This window comes from Leptonotus elevatus, chromosome 2 (assembly GCF_054856555.1).
Source record: "Leptonotus elevatus isolate MCC_2025b chromosome 2, RoL_Lele_1.0, whole genome shotgun sequence".
Classification (NCBI taxonomy): domain Eukaryota; kingdom Metazoa; phylum Chordata; class Actinopteri; order Syngnathiformes; family Syngnathidae; genus Leptonotus; species Leptonotus elevatus.
This window is the reverse complement of record NC_141240.1, coordinates 25,879,431-25,899,677: the sequence shown is the minus strand read 5'-3', so window position 1 is coordinate 25,899,677 and position 20,247 is coordinate 25,879,431. Positions and strand designations below refer to the sequence as shown.

The 20,247-nt window shown below is 38.5% G+C and overlaps 1 protein-coding gene across 5 annotated transcripts in view; it reads right to left on the bottom strand.

Annotated features, from left to right (window-relative positions):
- Nucleotides 1-10,927: 10,927 nt before the first annotated feature.
- Nucleotides 10,928-20,247, bottom strand: part of tafa5l (TAFA chemokine like family member 5, like) — a 71,386-nt gene continuing 62,066 nt past the window's right edge. For 3 of the 5 annotated variants that reach the window (XM_086068770.1, XM_086068771.1, XM_086068769.1), the window contains 2 exons: nucleotides 12,981-13,039; nucleotides 10,928-11,687 (listed from right to left, as the gene is read on the bottom strand). In XM_086068770.1, coding sequence (XP_085924896.1) covers nucleotides 13,016-13,039 — 24 coding nt within the window. In that variant the 3' untranslated portion in view covers nucleotides 10,928-11,687; nucleotides 12,981-13,015. Of the gene's footprint in view, nucleotides 11,691-12,980; nucleotides 13,040-20,247 lie in introns of all 5 variants that reach the window. The other 2 variants (XM_086068772.1, XM_086068773.1) reach the window with 2 other exon arrangements.

Here is a 20,247-nt window from a genome sequence, read left to right as displayed (position 1 = left end):
ACATCACCTTTTGTTTGATTAGAATGTTGACTTTATCCTTGTGGTATTGTTATTTTAGTTTCTTTTCCATATGGCTGTAATGATTTCAACATTTTAACGTTACAGCCAAACGGAAGAAATTCATCTTCACAAAGTTTCAGAAACATTTTGACAACATTATTATTATTATTATTATTATTTTTTTTTTTTAAATGGTTTCACTCCCACCCAAAATAAACTAACAAAATAACATTTAAAACATACACTGTGCCTCAACCACTATTTAAAAAGTTCCCCATTACATATACAAAGATTAATTACATAGAAAATGCCTAAAAATATTTAAATGTATTTAATTACAGCAAATTTAAAATTCACTTGTCACACTCTGGTTGAAAGCACATTATAGACAGAAGACTGTGTCCGAATGTGAACCCTACTCCCTATATAGTGCCCTACTAAAGGGTCACACCATTTTGTAGTGGCATCCAAATGTCCAAAGAGTGAAAATGTATAACACTCAAAATTAGTGATGGGAAAATGAAGCTTCATGAAGCACTTGTAATATTTTTTGACTCCTCTAGATGCCGCTCTTGGTTGAAAGATGCAGTGGAAATGTAATCAATTTCCTTTGCACTAGCTTTTATATTGAAACCAAGAGCACCATTTAGGGGAGTCAAAAAATATCACAAGTGCTTCATGAAGCTTCGTTTTCCCCTCACTACTCAAAATTATCCACAAAGCATTGTGAAAAGTAGTGAACATCAATGTTTACTCAACCGGGTTGATATAGACCACAATGCATTGCAAGCATGAAAAAAAAACTGGCGCGAATCAAAGCGATGCATTAATATGTACTATCTGACCAATATTTATGAGTTGTTTTACACTAAAAGACCCATTTCCTGACTCAAAGTTGGGTCAAATTGACCCAAATAGAGGATCGGTCCATTTTTGACCCATAGTTGGGTTATTTATTGACCCAACTGTTTTAGAGTGCACTGTATAGTGCGGGGTGGGGGACAAGGGTTTGACATTCGGACACAGCCAATGTTAAAGAAGTCTCCTTGGTATTTTCACTCATTGAATAATAATAATAATAATAATGATAATAATAATAATAATACATTTAATTTGTAACACACTTTACATCTACCAGAGATCTCAAAGTGCTACTATACTAAAAATGTTAAAAGAAGAAAACCTAAGTAAAAGTCACAGAGACAGATAAAACAAGTTTATAAATTAAAATGTTTTTTAAAAAGAAAGGTTTTAAGTCCATTTAAAAAAAAAAAATAACTATCAGTAGTCTGGAGGCAGAACTTCACCTCCAAACGACTGAATTACATCATTACTGCAACACAAATGTTATCAACAATAATATGTTTCCTTTAAGGAATAGACGAGCTCATCCCGAAGCAAACCACATAATGTGTGCCATGTGTATGTGTTATGTTTATGTAAATAGTACCATATGTTTGCGCTGAATGTTTTGTTTGGCCTTGGCAGAGGATGACGTTCATGTTGACGGTAAAACAACTGCACATGACCGTGGAATGTCAATGCCAATGTAACAACATGAGAGGTGTCCTTGTTGGGTCAATCTTTTTTTTTTTTTTTTTAACTCCAGGGTTGTTAGGGCAACGACGACAAGGCCAATGGCGGAAATGCTATTGCAAAATGGTGACAAAGTGGCGTTCACTTTAAGTATCTTATTTTGTCTAAAGTAGCTTTTTATTTCTGCGTATCCCTGGAAAAGGGGTTTAAGATCAATCAAATGCTCCTGGTCAAGTACCATTGGTCCTCTGTTAGTGTTTTTACCTGGGATATACCCAAGTCCTTATGGGCTTTAAATGTTCAAAAACATAAATGAGTCCTCAGCAGTAGGTCTGCTAATTGTGTGCATGCAGAGCTGTGGATTAGTGAGGCAGATGTGGCCGGATGCAATCATGTGATGAATTGACCCCGGTGTTAAATGATGCCAATCAACCTTTAAAAATCCGATAAACAAGTCGCTAAGCTGTGTGAAGAGTCGTACCCTCATCATCTGGAATTTCCTGCCGCGTGAAAGGGTCGCTGACCAACTGTGACACCAGACCTTTTTTGTCAGGGCCCTCGAAATGACTGGCTGCTGCTCATTTAAAAGGACAATGAGACATTAATTCACACAGTTGTTTTCCACCGACCATCATTGAAATTCTGAAAATGTAGCAACACGTGCTTCTAGATTTGGTTAGGTTAGATTTCTCGTTTGGTTTGTCTTAAAGTTAATCTGCACATTGTAGGCTCTGGTTCTTCATAAAAATATGAAACCAATGATTTATAACACCAATTCCAGTCGGAACGTTCGAAAGTATGTTAAAGGATGGGAGAATTGCACATCAGTGCATCAGGTCTAATGCTGGATTTACATTACATGGTCCAGTGAACACACCATTTTTATGACTAACCCCTGCTGTCGGCAGCCAAATCTCTGAGTGAGTGTTAACAAAACCGCAGGTGTCGTGCCGCAGACAGACCTCATCCCTGCAAGAACTGCAGTAACTCCAGCATGTGACTGTGTTCCTGATCAAGGCTGAAGGCAATTCGGACAATTTCCTACCATACAATTGGAAACTGCAAGAGCATCCCCGCCCCTAGCATGACTACTGATAACTCTTTTTTTTCTTCACAGTTCACTAGAAAGCAGCTGGGCATGTTTTAAGGCCATGACAAACGCTTCTTGATTTGAAAATCACATCTAAATTTGAAGGCACATTCTTTATACACGTCTCATATGCTCGGCTTTAGTGTTGTTTAAAACAAACTTCGGATTCAACATATTAATGACTTCCATACGGTGTCTAATGACCTCAATAGTTCCCCTCACTACACTCCATAATACAGGACAGCATAGGTCTGTAGGCTAAATCTGGCTCCCTCTCCTTGAGTCACTAAGTGAGCTGAGTGAAGGATGCTGTGCTTCTCTGCGTAAGCGCCCACAGCAAAATCGAGTTTATTAAGAGCCATAAAAAACAACATTAAAATTCACGACCAAGGGAGCGTCACCTGACCCCGAGAGAATGATAAATTAGCTTCTGTTGCTCTAGCAAAACGACCATTTTATACCTTCATCTTCTCTCCAGAGCGCGCTGCACTTTAGTGTCGAAGTGCCACAAAGGGACGACAGTATATGCTGAAACAACAATATGTAATAATCAGACTTTAAAATGATTGGATGTGACGCTCTAATGATGATATCATCTCAACCTTTCATCACATACTTAAATTGAAAATTACATTTGTGGACCAGCCAGGTGACGTTGTGTTTATGCTAGTGATGGGAAAACGAAGCTTCATGAAGCACTTGTGATATTTTTTGACTCCCCTAGATGGTGCTCTTGGCTTAAATATAAAGGCTAGTGCAAAGGAAATTGATTACATTTCCACTGCATCTTTCAACCAAGAGCGGCATCTAGAGGAGTCAAAAAATATTACAAGTGCTTCATGAAGCTTCATTTTCCCATCACTAGTTTATGCCACAGTCTGCGCTCATATTAGTTCTGAACTTTTTGCAGTGCAGTTCGTCGTAAAGTACCACTGATTGCAACACCCACCTAAGTGGGGCGAAATCCGTTCTCCGCATTCGACCCATTCCCTGAGGGAACGGTGAGCAGCAGCAGAGGCTGCGCCCGGGAATCATTTGGTGAACTAACCCCCCAATTCCAACCCGTAATGCTGAGTGTCAATGAATCCCATTTTTATAGTCTTTGGTATGACCCGGCCAGGGATTGTCATTGTTTACTTTCACATCCACGTTTGCATTCTCATCCGCATCTAATCGCTAGCGGGCGTGTCTTCATCATACCGGAACTAGAACTACATCCTGCTTTTGTGTTTGAGAATCATGGCAAAATACTAGCCTCATGCTGTAGCCACAGGTAAGTTATACGTTATAGTGTTGTGTAGCTAGTGTGTAGCTGCCAAGCATTTGGCCTTAGCTAAAGTAATAACACAACCACAGTGGTATGGTTATGGTTCAATCCAAGTTTTCAAGAAGAGTTGCTTGGTCTTTTTGCCTCAGAATGTTGCATCATTGCTTTTGTATGATAGTGTCAGCGCTGCCATTGGCACTAACCTTACCGAGGTGCTTTTACAAATGTGCCTCAGGCAATAACAGTGAGGACACGGATTATTTAGCTATTTTGTCATCCGTAAAAGACAATGCAACAGATCTGATTACCTCAGTTATTGGCTCATACATCACGAGGCCGTTTAGGCAGCATGATTCTCAAATGAAAACTTTACTAGTTTAGTCTCAGTCACTCACCATATATGAAGTGCCATCCCTGTAGCCAGTGCTACTCTGCTTATCAGAGGCCAGGCTGTAATTGTTGTTTGCAGCTGTTAGTTTGAGGGATGGCTCAATAGATTTCACGAGACAGCAGTACTTCCATTCTCTGCAGACACGCGACTGTCAGGGTTAAACTCTCGAGAAGTGAAGAAAAAAACTTGCTTAGGATTGGAATCATGTGAAAACACTAATGACTGTCGTTGGGAAAAGGTGGGACTTCAACTACTTCAACAGCAATTGACTTGATTTGCTGTGATCCCCTTTACATGCATCAGACCTTCCCATCCCAAGTATCTACCTTTAACGACGAGCCAACGGCTAACCCAAATCTCCGGTGAGTCATCACAACCATATCATTAGGACTATGCTAAGCTAATGGTTCAGTAAATAGAGTTTTTATAACAGTATGAATGCTAATTTGCCTGCGGTTGTGGTCGGAGCGCCTCATTAGGCTCAACCAGAGATCTATTTGGGATTTAGAGGTCTCCGTTCCAAAGCTCAGTTATGAAGGCCATCCAGAATGAGACGTTTGGCCCAAGTTTGTTTGGTGTGGACACAGATGTCGCTTCTCAGATTTGGGCTGAAATACTGCTGAAGGAACACGCCTGAGACTGTACACTGTGGAATTGGCCAAAATGTCTCAATACTGAATTTGGACTTCAGCATACATTTCTACATTCCCTACTTCTGCAACACTGTAAAACAAAGTACAACTACTGTAGTACAGTAGCTTTTTAATAGTATTAAAACAGTTGTGATCATTATCACAACTTTACATTGATTTTAAGTTACCAGTTTTAGAGCACTTGTACTGAAAACTAAGTCAAATATTCTTCAGTTCTTCAATAACATTGGAATGAAATTAATCAAGACAAAAATGAAAACAATGATGTATATAATGAAAGTGTGTGGGGGGGGCACCCTCAACAGTACAGCAAATTAACACAGAGAACTACTAAAAACCGACCACTCAGGAATAATGACTAGGCCTTAAAATATAAACATAGATATTTTCAAGTTATGATCCTACATTGACATCATTACTACTTGTAAATGTGCATGATCAAAAGATGACAAGATTGATTGATGCTGTGGTCCTGTGGCTAGTTAGTAGTGGCTACATGTTAACGCTACAGTGGCAGGCATTTATCATTTTTTTCTACGATTCAACAGGATTGTTGCGTTGCCTGTTTTTAGACGACATATCTAGCACAACGGCTTCATTCACTCTACGTCGCTTTGCAGATACTGCCACACAAACAATGGTGAAGAACATCTCTTGTCAGTAGATTTATCTTCGGAATAAAAACGCCGACTCATGGCTGCCCATCAGGTGCGCCGCGCACGTTTAGCTGCATGTTCAGTTATCGTTGTTATTTCGAATACTTCCTGTTTGCTTCTTCAACCTGATAACCAAAGTACAGTAAGAAAAGCTGGACATTGATTAGCTCCTGTCGCGCACATTTCCGCCGTGTCTAATCGAATAAATATGCTCACAGCTCATAGCTGGTTAGCATGATATCACAATTCTCGATCATCGAATCACTCAATTTTCCTTTGGAAGATCATCGACAGAGTGGCCGGGTGGGGGACCGCTAACTTGGCAGAGCTGCAAGAAATATAATATGACAAATAATAATAATAATATTTTGTCATTGGTTCGTCAAGAAGCGACATTGGGACTCAAATAATGAATAATTGACTGCTGCCTGCTGCCTTGTTCAGCACTCTTCAGTGGACAGCGCCACTTACCACCACACAGTACACTGGAAGTTAGACGAAGAAAGGAAATTCAAGGGTAGGCCAAATTAAGGTTTTATTGTTTTCATTTGTACATTGGTTAACTTATTTTTACACTTGTGCGACAGTTACATTTGACTAAAAACATGCCTGTTGTGTTAAAAATAAATGTAATGAAACATCTTATTTCCATTTCAATTACCTATGAAATTGAGTGATATCAGCCTTCTTGAGTAGTTTGTGATGTCTTAAGTTTCAGCCTGTCTGCAAGATTTACTGAAGCTTGAAAGGCAACAAACTTTCCGCTTCCCCTTTTACAAACATTTGACTGGAATATTCATGATGCAGCATGTAGGTATGGAAAAAGTCTACTTTGAGCGGAGCAATAATTGCATCCCCCTCACTGTGGATTAGGCCCTGCACAACGGCTGACGGCAACCGTTGCACTGTAATATGCAAGCCGTTCTCATGAATTATGTAGTAGACTGTATTATCATCTGCTATATTCGTGTGTTTTTTGTTCCAGTACAATTTCATTGGAATGAAAAAAGCCGCCCGTTGTTGTACAGTATTTGTATGATTCCTATTTGTCTCTGATTCAGTTGTTGTTGTTTAAAAAAAATACAAATAAAAAATTTGTATTTACATATTTATAGCATGACAGGAAAAAAATATTGTCTAGTTGTGAATAGGTAAGTTATATAAACAGTACATCTACTTATTTTAGGAAATGTAAACTGATAGAAGGTGATGTTGGATTGATGGATGATGGGGCAGTTTTTTTTCTTGTTTATCATTATTTTGAACATTTAAAAAATGTGTTTTTTGTGTGCTCCAGACGTAAAAAATATAATGTTTAAATCAATAGTTTTGCCCTGCTTTAACCAGTATTTCAATGTATCCAACGATGACTATTGCCACAGTTGTCATTTGCAACACAATTTCCCATACATGTACTATTATGGGTTTGTGGAAATGATGACAAAAACAAGCGCTTCTATTTTACTCTGTGTCAGTGACAACTTGCTCCCAAAAAATCCCCATAATTATTGATGTGAGTGCAAACCAAAGTGGTGATAAACTAAGCAGCATGAAATCAAGGGTCTGACATCAAGTGCAAAATTATATTTTGCAATGTCGCAGACCACCAATGATGAGAACGTACACACCCGCAAACGCAAACAAAAAAAGGCGCTGTTCCCCCAAACAGATGCTTTTTTTATATTCTCAAATTCATACATTACAACAGAGATGTACAGTATTTTACGTACAAATAAACAACAGCAAAGAGAAAGAAAGAAAGAAAGAAAGAAAGAAAGAGAGAGAGAAAGAAAGAGAAAAAGAAAGAAAAAAAGAAAGGGCTGGTCGCATTAACAGAGACACCAGCACAACATGATGCAATACAATGCTTTTGTCCAAGAAAAATAAAACAAAAGAAGCTCTTTTTTTTTTTTAGACTGCTAATTTATTTTCCATATTTCAACTCATGTGTCATGTGTAATGTCATTTGTTTTGTTTTTTTAAAAGAAGTCACTGGTGTTCAATCATGTTGTTGTGTCTGATCTCGGTCTTCCTTCCTGGACGTAACTTCACTTCCACTCACAGTGTACGCTAATAGGATAAGATCGAAATAGAATAAACAAAAGTAAAGGCATTAATCATGTTTATTATTATTATTATTATTATTATTTTGTCTCATAGTATTTGAAATAAAGATGAAATCAGGTCAAGTTGATTATTAATTAATTTATCTTAAACAAAGGTGACATCTGTGATTTAATCAATCAGATGAAGGAAAGCTAACGGCAACTTGCTAACTAATGACAACAATAACAACAAAGCAGCTTTTCGATCTCTCTTGCTGAAAAACAGCAACTAAAAACAAGGGCGATAGACTATTCGTTATCTCACATTAGGGTATCGATAATCTAACATTGACTGTCAATACTTTAAGTGCCTGCGTCCAAACACAAGCAGGAATGCACTCAGGGCCATATTCTTCGATATGCAAACGGGGGGAAAGGTGCACAGTTGCGCACTTTTCTGACTTGATTTAAGTCTTGTTCGTAACACACTTGGCCAGATATGTATAATAGAGGTCCTGAAAGCTATGAAATGTATTTAAACTGCCACAATCACAGTGTATGATTTTCTTTCATTCTTTTTTTTTGTTTCGTTTCACAGCAGTCTCATGATGTTGGCTTTTCCAATGTTAGCATAGTTCTATGTTGACATTAAGGGTCCTTGCTAAAGCACTCAGCCTTGACCGGTGCTTATGATCTCACGAATCTTGAGGAGGGGTCCCAAATCACCGTGGGCTGAACAAAACACATTTTATTGAGGTGATCAAAGGTGTTAAGATTACAGTGTTTTATCTGTAATATTTTTGGGCAGATCACATTAGGCTTTGCAGACTTTTTTTTTTTTTTTGCTTGAAACATGTTCCTGGCCAGCATTTATTTTTCTTTTCTTTTTTTACCACAAGATAGGACCAGCTCAATGAAGAGAAACATGTGCAGGACTCCCACTATTAATTCAACAATATTCATCGAAATGGTGAATTGTACATTTAATTGATTTTATGGCAGTTTCATTAAAATATGTCTACATGAAACCGGTCTGTGGTGCAAAAAAGTTTGGGGACCGCTGATCTAGTGCATGGTTGGCTCTCCAATTATTTTGTATTTTTTTTTGATGGACCTCCACACATGTGTTCAGTTATATGCAGTAAGGGTGTGTCAGTAGTCTGGATGGCAAAAGTGTGCAAATCCATGCACGTGGAAACAAAGGCTTACACATAATGGGAGAATACGGCCCTCGGTGAAGACATTTTCATGTGATCTCAGAATCTTTCTGTTGTGCTAACAACACATATTTAACTGAATTGTTTTTAACATATCCGCTTCCCCACTTGCTACACCGCCAAAAACAGATTTGATAATTATATATACTTTGTTTTAATAAAAAGGTGCCGACAACCTTTTTTGAAGAGCTGACAGACAAAACTGCAAACTGTAAATACTTGAGTAAGATTGTGTAATAATTTTGTGTGACCGTATACAGTCGTTTTATTTGACTAGTTTTCCTTCTGTGCACCTTCTGAAGTCCATTTAGACTATTTAACATTTTAAAAGATTTACATTTCTGCTACTAAATTGATCTTTTAACTTGTTTTTTTTTTTACCATTTGTTTCTGGCAAAGGAAAAAACATGAAACTGACATTTCAGTATTTGGTCATACTATTAAGACATTAAGACTATTAAGACGGAAACATGTGAGAAAAGGGTTCATCATATACTCTAAAACTGGCTGACACAGATTTGATAGGTCCCAATAAAAAACATAGGAAACAATAACTTTCTAATGCTGGTTTTAGTTTTGGATCACTATTATTAGATTCCACAGTTGTGAGGTATGGTCGGAACAGTATTTCACGATTTAGAATTACTCGTCTCATTAGTTAATAAATTGTTAAATTTTTGCTTAAACTTTTGTTATAGATGAACTCTTATCCAATGAAGTAGCATTAGCAACAGTCAGCTGAAGTGAAGTTAACCCAGTGAAAGGTAGTGATGGGAAAATGAAGCTTCATGAAGCACTTGTAATATTTTTTGACTCCTCTAGATGCCACTCTTGGTTGAAAGATGCAGTGAAAATGTAATCAATTTCCTTTGCACTAGCCTTTATATTTAAACCAAGAGCACCATCTAGGGGAGTCAAAAAATATCACAAGTGCTTCATGAAGCTTCGTTTTCCCATCACTAGTGAAAGGGGCCTAAATTCTGTGTTCTTACTCTATGCCTTGTGATGACATCCATTGAACAAAAAATATGTTAATTGCACTATATATATATATACAGTATACCATGTCAAATATATCAAGCATCTGGTCAGCTAATAGCACTTTCAGATGAACAAAACATTTCATATGAAAATAGTCTTGATTTTAGAACAGTATTCCCAAATACAGCACAAAGGAAATGTTCTGAATAGCAGACTTTATGCTCGCTACTTTCAGTTATATTTCCGCTCCGCCCCTACAATATAAATATCGCTATTTATAAAATTAAGACAGAAATGGGGGAAAAAAACTCTTTGCAATTTCAACACAATGACACAATTGAGTGCAATGGTGTACAGTTGGGCCACACTGGAAAGAAAATAGTGAAATTATAAGAAGAACAGTTTTAAAGTTGTAAGAATAAACGGTGGCTTTTTTTTCTTTCTTAAAACACGTGAGCGACAAAAGTGATGTGTCATATACTCATCAGCAAATATCATTTCATATTTGTTGAAAAGCACTTCTGCTTAATGATTGGTCAAATACAACAGAGGTGAGTTCAATACATACGTTCAACCTTTCCATTTTAAACCATTAAAGCTTTGGCTTCCTTCTGCCCCTTCTCGAACCTTTGTTATTGTTAAAGATCAAATCAAGTCAAATCAAACATTTCCACATTAAAAGTGTTCATACAGCTGCTGGTGTTGATGTGCCTAACACTGTTTCATTGCATGTCAAGTTTGTACAAATTTAACTTGGCAACATCCTCAACATTATTCATACATACTGATACAACATAACTAATTTTGCTTGTTGAAAATGGGCCAATTGGTTGATTTGTTAATTTTTTTAAAACTTATTCTTTATTTGCTTACACAAATAGTAATATGACTTTATTCTCGCTAAATAATAATAATTTAAAAAAAGCTTACATTTTTTATAGTTAACTTTTTTTTTCTTGCGATGTTAGGCTCTTTTCCCTTGTGGAATTTAATTCTGGTAGTAATTTTCCCCCTTGAGTGGGTCCCTAACCCTCGGCCTCCTTTAACGTTCCTGTCTGGGCGTGGCCAAAAATACAAAAGCGTATGAATAATGCAATTTGATATGATTTATTTCACAGTGTATCCCTGGCTGTGCAAGCACACACACTCACACTGAACCAGGGGTCTGCTACCATAAATGCTTCAGATAAAGTGAGCGTCATTGACAGAAACTACTCAACGCTATGTAAAAACAACAACAACAACAACAACAACAACAACAACAAAAAAAAGCACACGTTGTATGACGAGAGCCATTCAAAATGGCCACATTGGACCATATTTGTTGACTGGGTTGGTTAGACGTGAGTCAGTATTTTTCACCTCAGTCAGGGTCCAGTCGACGTCCACGCTCACAATGTCTTTCTCCTTTCACACTGAGGATGTGTTGTTGGTTGCATCCTCGTGAGTCCTGTGGACTCATCAGTGCACACGGCTGAAGTTTGCAGTGAGTCATAAGGATGTTTGTAAAATCTCCCTGGGTGACCTCACAGTGGCAAAGCCAGAAGATGAAGGGGCTGATCTTGGGAAGATATTCTCGCTGGCAACGTCCTCCGGACTGCATGGCCAATACTCGTTGAAGAATGTTTCACAGCTGATACACAAGGTTTGTCTCAATGTTTTCTTCATAAAATGTGGCCGCGATGAAGTTTCAAGGCTGACGCTGAGACTAACAAAAAAAAGAAGAAGAAGAAAAAGGCCAAAGTAGAGACGCTCAAGGTGCGGTGTGGAGTTTGTGAACCTTTTTGTTGGACAGACGCAATGTTCTGTAGTGATTGGCCACAGCTCGCCTCACAGCACGGATCAGCGAACCTGCTGAGGAACAAACGATTAGAAAACGGGGAAGCCACAAATGATGGGACACAAGAACACGCAACGGACTCATGAAACATATCAACGGCATGTGATAACACTTCGTCCCACACTTCATGAGGATTCCAAGAGCTCATTTGCAAAATGATATAAACGTATCATTAAAAATAACACAATTTTGCATCGCAATCATCTTGTGTACACTGCTGACTATTGTTCAGACTGAGTCCGTTTTTCAGTGCAACAGTGTGAAATGTGCAACACATCAACATTTTGAAAAAGAGTTCTTCATTTAGATTTTGTTTCTCTACAACTGAGGTTAAAGTAGATAAATAATTACGCCGATATCAATGTGAAATCTCAGAGACATTTTGGGTGAATGGATATCTAAATATAGCTATATAGCTAAATATAATATATGTATGTCACAGCAGTAAAATCTTTAAAAAGTGACTTCTATGAATAATTGAACGAAGACAAGGGTCCATTGTACTAATTGTGTAATTCCATGTGGAATACATTTTACCTCTGCTGAAAATGGTCAGGTAATGACTTCATTTAGCCAATCATCTAATTATGAACCCATTTGAATGACAATAGAAGCCGACCATGTCCTATGGATAAATCCATAAATGCTAATACAGCATATACATGGCTGAGCATAAGTAGACAAATTTGACACCCAGGATTGTATAAATAAATCATTCAGACACCTAAATGCGATTTGGCAAATCCATATAGTATAATACAAATTCCCAGGACTAGCAAATAAATATTTATGGTGCCCCCTTTTCGCCTTCTCTCAGTGTCCTTGGTAATTGTCCATGATTCATTTTGTTTTCTCAGCGGAAGAGGGGAAATCAATCTTTCAAATATTCCAAAAGCCTCTGGATTTGCCCAATATAAAAACTTCACAGACACAGCTTTGGGAAAATAACTCAGCTCTCTCTCTCTCTCTCTTTTTTTTTTTTAAGGAAAGGGATGTAAACCTCCCAGCAAAGTCAATTTGGTGTTTTATGATCCTGGGTAAACTTTATACAAAGTCTGCTGAAAACTAAAGTGCCAAACAAGTGATCATTTATTTACATTCGGTATCTTCTGCATATGTTTTTAGTTTTAGACGTTTTATTGAGCCAAAAAACAAAAAAATCCCAGAATTTTTTTTGCAGTATTTTACAGAGGTTGAGTAATTCTAACAATCCGGTAATCAAAATGGCGTATATTGCTTATATACCACATCATGTCATACATTCCTGTATGCCTCCAATGAATACCGGTAAATGTAATACTCACATACTTCCAGGTTGTCTCCCCCCCCCTGCCGCATCCTACGATGGCTCCTTGGGCAAAGGCTGCAAAGGAAAGTAGATTGGCATTAGAGGAACGTTTTATTGAACCTTCCCTCAACATGCTGGCCTTTGGCGCAGAGCATATGTTCATTTAAAAGCACAGATGGTATGGCTTCCAATTATATCCAAGGTGAAACAATGGAAGGTTACTAAGTATGCATTTAGTTTTGCTTGACTTCTTTTGGAGAGGTGCACCGAGAACAAGAACTTAATGTCGACATTTATTTTTCCCCTTGACTGGTGGGACAAAGCAACTTCCTTGTCATCTTAATATTGGTGAATGAGCCACTTTTGTGTAGATAATGACTCGGCTAATCATAATCACGAAGCTAATGATGTGTTTAGCCAATGAGAGGAGCCAAGGCGAGGCAAGCGTTGGGGAGCCGCATTGGCATTCCGCTGCTCCCCTCTTGGTCGTGCCAGGCGTTCTATTTCACTCGTGTCTGCCGACTTGGTATTCCGCAGCCAGCCCGGCTTGTCGTCCTGTGATCTGTCACTCGGTTCGTCCATCTGTATAGGACCGATTCGCTGGGCCTGGCCGGCGCTGGTGTCGGAATTCAGCCCTCCCAAGAGCTGTTGATCCATCACACCTCTCTCCGGCATGTCATCTAAATGCTAAGTACTTCCACTGCATCTTTAAATCAAAACAAGGAACAAAACGAGGCCGCCCAGAGGGATAAAAGCCACAACGACCGCAACGGAATTCGCAAAGCAAACCTCTGGCTTTCTATTACATTCAAGGATCAGCTTAGAGAGGGTTGGACAAGAGGAACAAACACGATGGATCGCAATACCTTGTTAACCCTTCTGATGGGCAAACAATGAAAAGAGGATATTGTTATGGAGGTCCCCAATAGAAAGGTGACTTTAGAAGAAAGTAGCAAAGTTGTTTGGGTTCCCTCAAAGAAAGGGAACTCGTAAAATTGTATCTAAATCTCACTATCACTGCCACTAAAGTCAGCTCACTCAGCATCTAATGGATGAGCTCCACAGCTGTATACCCGCCCCGCACCCTCGTTATGGGTATGCCATAGAAGAAAACAGCAAACCGAAAATGAGAGTCATGATGTTATGTTTTGGTTCTGTGGTTCTTGTCTTTTGTCTGTGTGATCAGTGTTTTGTTTTGTGTTCCTCATCTCCCCCCTTGTCTCGTCATGTGTACCACCTCCACCTGTGTGTGTGTCTTCCCTTCCCCGTGTGGTCAACCAATCAGTGCCCTCAGACGCGTGTGTCTTCCTCAGGTGTGTCTTGTCAAGTAATTAGCAGAGGTGTATTTAGGCCCCGTCCACACGAAAGCCAGTTTCAGTGTATCCTTACAACTTTCTTACCGTTTAGGCCGTTCGTCCACACGACGACGCAGTTTCGGAGCTTGAAACCGATCACTTTTGAAACCGGGCTCCAGAGTGGAAAGATTTCAAAACGCGCCCCGTGCGCGTCCGTCTGGACACCGTATGCAGGATACTCCTCCAGTGATGACGTAATAGTCGCAGCTCAACGACGACACATTGTCGTAGTTTGAACCGTCAGTCTGTCAACAACAGTGGCGGATAGCCGTGTCGTAGTCGTTTTGCGCAGCCTCCTCAGCTTGCTTATGCTTTTGCAGCAAAATATTTAGCTTCTTTATTCCCACATTCAACAAGCAGTGTTGTACTTGAATCACCCGCCATTGTCACTTCTCCTGTGTTCGTCTTCATGTTGTTTCGATGCATGCAAAGCCATGTTTGTTCTGTAGATTAGAATAAAGTTTTTAAAAAACAGTGTTCGCCTTCTTTGCTGATTCTTCTTCTACGCTTTCCGTTAACTCCCCGTGCCTGCGCTACAGCGCCTCTCCAGACTTCGCATATACATCACAGCCGTTAAACGTCCTCAGCGTCTTCTTTTGGACACACGCAAGTCTTGAAATGCTTCTGTGTGTACGAGATTTGTTTGAGGAACGAATCCTTTGCTTCAGTCTGGACGGGGCCTTAGTTTGTGGTATCTTGTTTTGCCATTTGCTTGATTAAATCCCTTTTTTGATTTCATCCCTGCCTTGCTGCGTAGCGAAACTCCTGTTTCGTTGTTTCCTACGACACAGTTGAAAGTTGATCAGCTACTTGGAGCGATCGCGTTCCTCTTTAGATATTTTACAGTATCTAGGCTCACAATGGAGCACCTTGTCTCTTTCCTCAGGTTTAGGTTATCGATCGGGGACTTCGTAAAGTCGGAGCAGAGTGCTGAGACAGCAGAAGCGGGCAGCACGATGAACTGCTCCCACTAATTAAAAGGTTAACAAGGTGAATGTGGCCCCACGGGACGAGTGCAAGAAACGGCCCTGTGCAACCAGTGCTCATCGTCCATGGTTGCTAACAAGACCGGAACGTGGAAAACATTGATTTCCTGCCAGCACACAGGATGAGGGGTATTCGCTCACAAGCACTTTGCTGTGTAACGCAACAAATATTTTTGGACCTCCTCTCCGAGCTGGAGGTGCCCCTGTTTCAACATGACTTGTAAACATGGAGTGCTATAAATAAATGATAAAGTCTCGCAGTTCAAATGAGGTGCGCCGCCTGAATCTTTGAGAAGGCGCCAGCGAAGATCGGTGCTGAAATATTCAAAGGAAATCAATTAGCTTATTTCCTTCATCAACACGGCATATTTCAGGATCAAAGTGTTTTTAGGAACCTCATTGTGTTTCACAAACACATCTGATGAGTAGCTATGTGTTTTTAATCTCAGAGGAGAATCCGCCGAAGCAGAGCGACACTTCAAAGAAACCATTTTTCTTCGATGTTGAGATCTCAAAATACTTGTGAACACACAAAATGTGACAAATAAATATGTGAACAGTGATTTGCTTACAAAAAAAAGAAGAAATAAAATCTCAAGTAGTTGCATAACTATGACTCCAATTTATCCATGTGAGATAAAACAAATCTAAGGAATCGAACATGAGCATAACTGGTCAGCTTCCTTGTTTTCTGGGTTTATTTCTTTTAGTTTTTTTGTATATACTGTTTATTTTTCCACAAGGTTTTCAACATGAGAAGGCAATACGTACATTTTTTAAATAATACAACTAAAAAAAGAAATGTCATCTCTGAAAAAGGGACAGTATTCATTACAGGTGCCAAAACGACATAGTCGACATAGTCAACGACACAACAAGACACACCTGGGGCAAGACACAAGTGGCTGAGGGCACTGATTGGTTGACACGAGGAAGGGCAGGATTACACTTAACAAGACACAAGGGAGACACACAAGGAAAAACAGAACACAATTAATTACATGACAAGTAATTTATTTACACACAAACACAAACAATTAAACCATTTCTACAAGGAGATGATTTAGCCCAAAATAATAATTTTTGCAAAAAAATGACTTTTATTATTATTTGGACTATTAATAGGCCATTTCATACAAGTTTGATAGCACAAGATTAATGTTCAAACCTAGAAGAAAGCGCTGCACAGTATTCCGAAAAGATATGGGAAAACACCACCCCCTTTGAGCCAATTAAAGGAAGTCTGCCAACTGGCAATATTTGGCCACTTCAACGAGTACTTCAGGCTCCAGGTTCATTTGAGTTGCAAAAACGAATAATTCTGTTTGTCCGTGCTGCCGGTCGTAGCCACATTGGCCACTTGTAAAATAATGAAATAAAAAATTGAAGCTACATTTTTTTTTATTGTTTTAAATTTTTGAAATAATGCATGATGATTTTTACATATTCTTTTTTAATCACCCTGTAGGAAGTTTTGGGAACAGATTTCAACTTCTGAAGTGTAATTTTAATATTTAGTTAAGTGTTATTTTACAGAGTTGTAGATTAGAGATGTAATTAAGCTCCGCTTTCACACCAGCACTTCTCAGTTTTAGAGAAGAGTTGGCGGCATTTTCCTTTTCCTCGCTTGTCACGGGGATCATTGACATTCGAACAAAAGGAATTTGGGCACTGGAATTCATTTCAACTTACAGAAGAGACTTCCCCAAAAACTGGACTCAAAATTTGGATCTTAAATCAGTGATAGGCTGATGTCACGTTACATGTATTTAAAACATCAATTTTGTCATGTGTCTGACCTTGGTTCCAAGGTGTCCTGGTTCAAACCCCTGTCATGGCAGCCATTTTTTAGGAGCCAACTTTTAACCGGGACCCAGCTGGGCAGCCTAGATGGGGGCCCATTCACCAGCCCATTTCATACCTATGTAGGTTTTAGCTAGGGCCCCTATGAGGCCCATTTTTAAATCAATAGCTAGGGCCCCTATGAGGCACCTTGAGCCCATCTGGGCTTGCCCACCTGGGGCCACCATGAAATCCCTTGACAAAATTAACTGGGGCCCAGCTGAGCAGGCCAAATGGGCCCCATATCGGTGTGTTGATAGAGATATAGACAAACTTTTAGATTCATATTCCCACCTACGGACAATTTGGGTCTTCAATTAACCTAAGAAAGACTTTGGGCCAAAGCCGCGATTTAAACCTCGAAACTCAAAGCTGTGAGGCAGACGTGCTAACCACTCACCTGTCGTGCTGTCCCAATGCCACAAGTAGTAAAAAAACATATTGAGGGGGAAAAAAAGGTGCACAGTGTTGCTGAGAGCTTTAGCATGTCTCACCCAGTGAAAGGCTTTTTTTGCCTGAAGTGTTATAAAGTGTCAGTGTTGAAACGTGGCCTTTGGCTTCAACAATTTCACACCAGATGAAGCTCTGGAGATGAGCTAAAACACAAATGGCAGTTCAAAGGCTGCCCATGACAGAACTTCAAAAAGGGCAGAAGGATAAAGTGTGTTCGATGTGACAACACAAGGGAGCGCATACAGCCTCTCATACATTAGAGAGAGAAAAGACCTCCAGAGCACAGCTGAAAGGAGGAATCCAACAACACTGAAGAATACATACTGTGCGTATGTAAAAATAAAATAAAATAAATAAATACCAAACTGAAAGAAAATCTCTGTTACATAAACTGAATAATTTCAAAGTGCACGCAAAGATGGATTTTTGTCACACAATTGTTCTTACATACAATTAATTCCATAGATCGTCATTTTAAAAATCTAATTGTTGAAAATGTTCTAAATCGTGAGATCGCATTTTGTCTTCTGGATTATTAAAAGATGTTGTTCTTACGTACTGTTACATTCAAATGTTATTGTGAGTTGCAATTTTGTACAAGTTGCAGAAAATGCTGGATGGGTGGTTTACAAGACATGTTTACAATAGCTACCAACTACTCAATTGTGGCATTTAAGCACAAACTATAAATGTTAAATTTATGTTAAAACTAATTTAGAATCAGTATGCATTATTGTTGTCTTAACATTTTGCACAGGAATTATTTTTGAATAAATGAAACCTTTAAATAAACATTTGTTGGGTTTATTAGATTCAAATCGTAATCGTCCTGAATGACTGCAAAGATCGAGATTTTCTTTTTGGGCCATATCGCCCAGCCCTACAATCAAGCGTATTTGAATTTATTTTCCGCATCACTCCACAGGCTATTTCCCCAAGACGGATGACCACGCCACCGCATCCCGCAGATGAATGTGAAGAAACTCAAGAGTGTATTTGTCTTCTCCGCTTAATGAATAACACAAGATCGTAACATGGAACTATATAAAAAAAAAAGTTAAAGTATATCTTCTTGCTACATTCTCTTTACACTTGACTTACAGCATAAAACTGAACTCGTCGTTATGGAGATCCTACACCGTAAAAAAAAAAAAAAAGATAAATTGTATATTGTATGTAATATAACAGCATATGACAAAAAATAATGTGATTAATCTTTTAAAACATGGCCAATAACTGTAAAGACTAGATAGCGGGTTTTAAATTTCAACAGTTTACTGTTAAGGTGATTAATTTATACAGCATTATTTCCCCTTACAAGGCTCTCAAACCACTTTACATTTTGACTAGTCATTCATCTTGTGACGACACAGCATTAGGAGTTCAGTATTTTGCTCACGGCCACTTCAACATGTCCACCAAGGGGATCGAACCCACAACCTAAGACGAGCACTCTACCATTGATCCACACTGCCACTCTTGTTTATGATTTTAGATATCATGAAATGCACACTTGCACACTGAGCCCAATTGTTTGCTTTGCATATTATTCACCCTCTCAAGCTTTCCTTTTAACTATATCTCATTAGATGTCCTTTCAAAAGAAATGTTAATACAAAGAATGGTACCATCTAGGACATTACAGAAATTGTAGTTACTTTCACCTTTTGAAAAAAATGTCAATTCACAAAGAAATTATGGTAAAATTGATTGTTAATTTCTCAGTAACTTTATATATTTTTTAGGGTTTTAAATTTTATTCCATTTAATAACAGGCACATATTTGTGAAATTATGATTCATTTGTGAACGTATTTTAATAATCAATATATGTATTTCTAATGGAGTTTTTGTGTGTGTAAAAGAACAGAAATATATATATATATATTTTTTTTTTACAGTTACAGTGATTTCGTTTTATTTTACAATTGGCATGTAAAATCTGAGTTTATTTTTTGTAAATGTAATTTTTTTTTTTTTTTTTTTTTTACAGTATAACCAACATGGAAAACGATTGTCTGCTGTAACTACGGTACTTCACAATGTGCTGCAAATTGTATTTGATATAGCAAAGAAAAGAGGAAGGTGCAACAACGGCATTTTCTACTTGTTTTCTGTATCAAATGCAACATAAATGAATGCTAACCGTCAGCACACTACCGATACCAGCCACACATGGCTAGCAGCAATTAGTATCGCTGCCAAGTTGGCTGGCAAAAATAATAGCCTCATGCAGTATTAGTGAAGTGCATGAAGAAGAGCGACGAACAGAATGTACACCAAATCCCAAGCCAGCAAACACAAAAGCTGAACACACGGCTCTTTGTCTCATTTGTAAGTCACTCTTATTCAAAGCCAGATTTGGAAACCAATGCAACACATAAGATTAAAAGTAGCATTGGCGAACTGATTCAAAAACAGCCTTTTAAAAAGTAAAAACAATGCTTGTTTGACTCCATCACATTTGATATCGATTACATCATAAATACAAAATAGAATTACTTGTTGCACTAAATCAAATAAATTCATCTGCAATCGAGACTGAAAGGCGGCAAGGACAGAACGTTGGAGGACACAAAACATGCGGCATGGCGTTCATATTTAATATCGGAAATCCACTACTTCGCCATTGAATTTGAACGATGTAA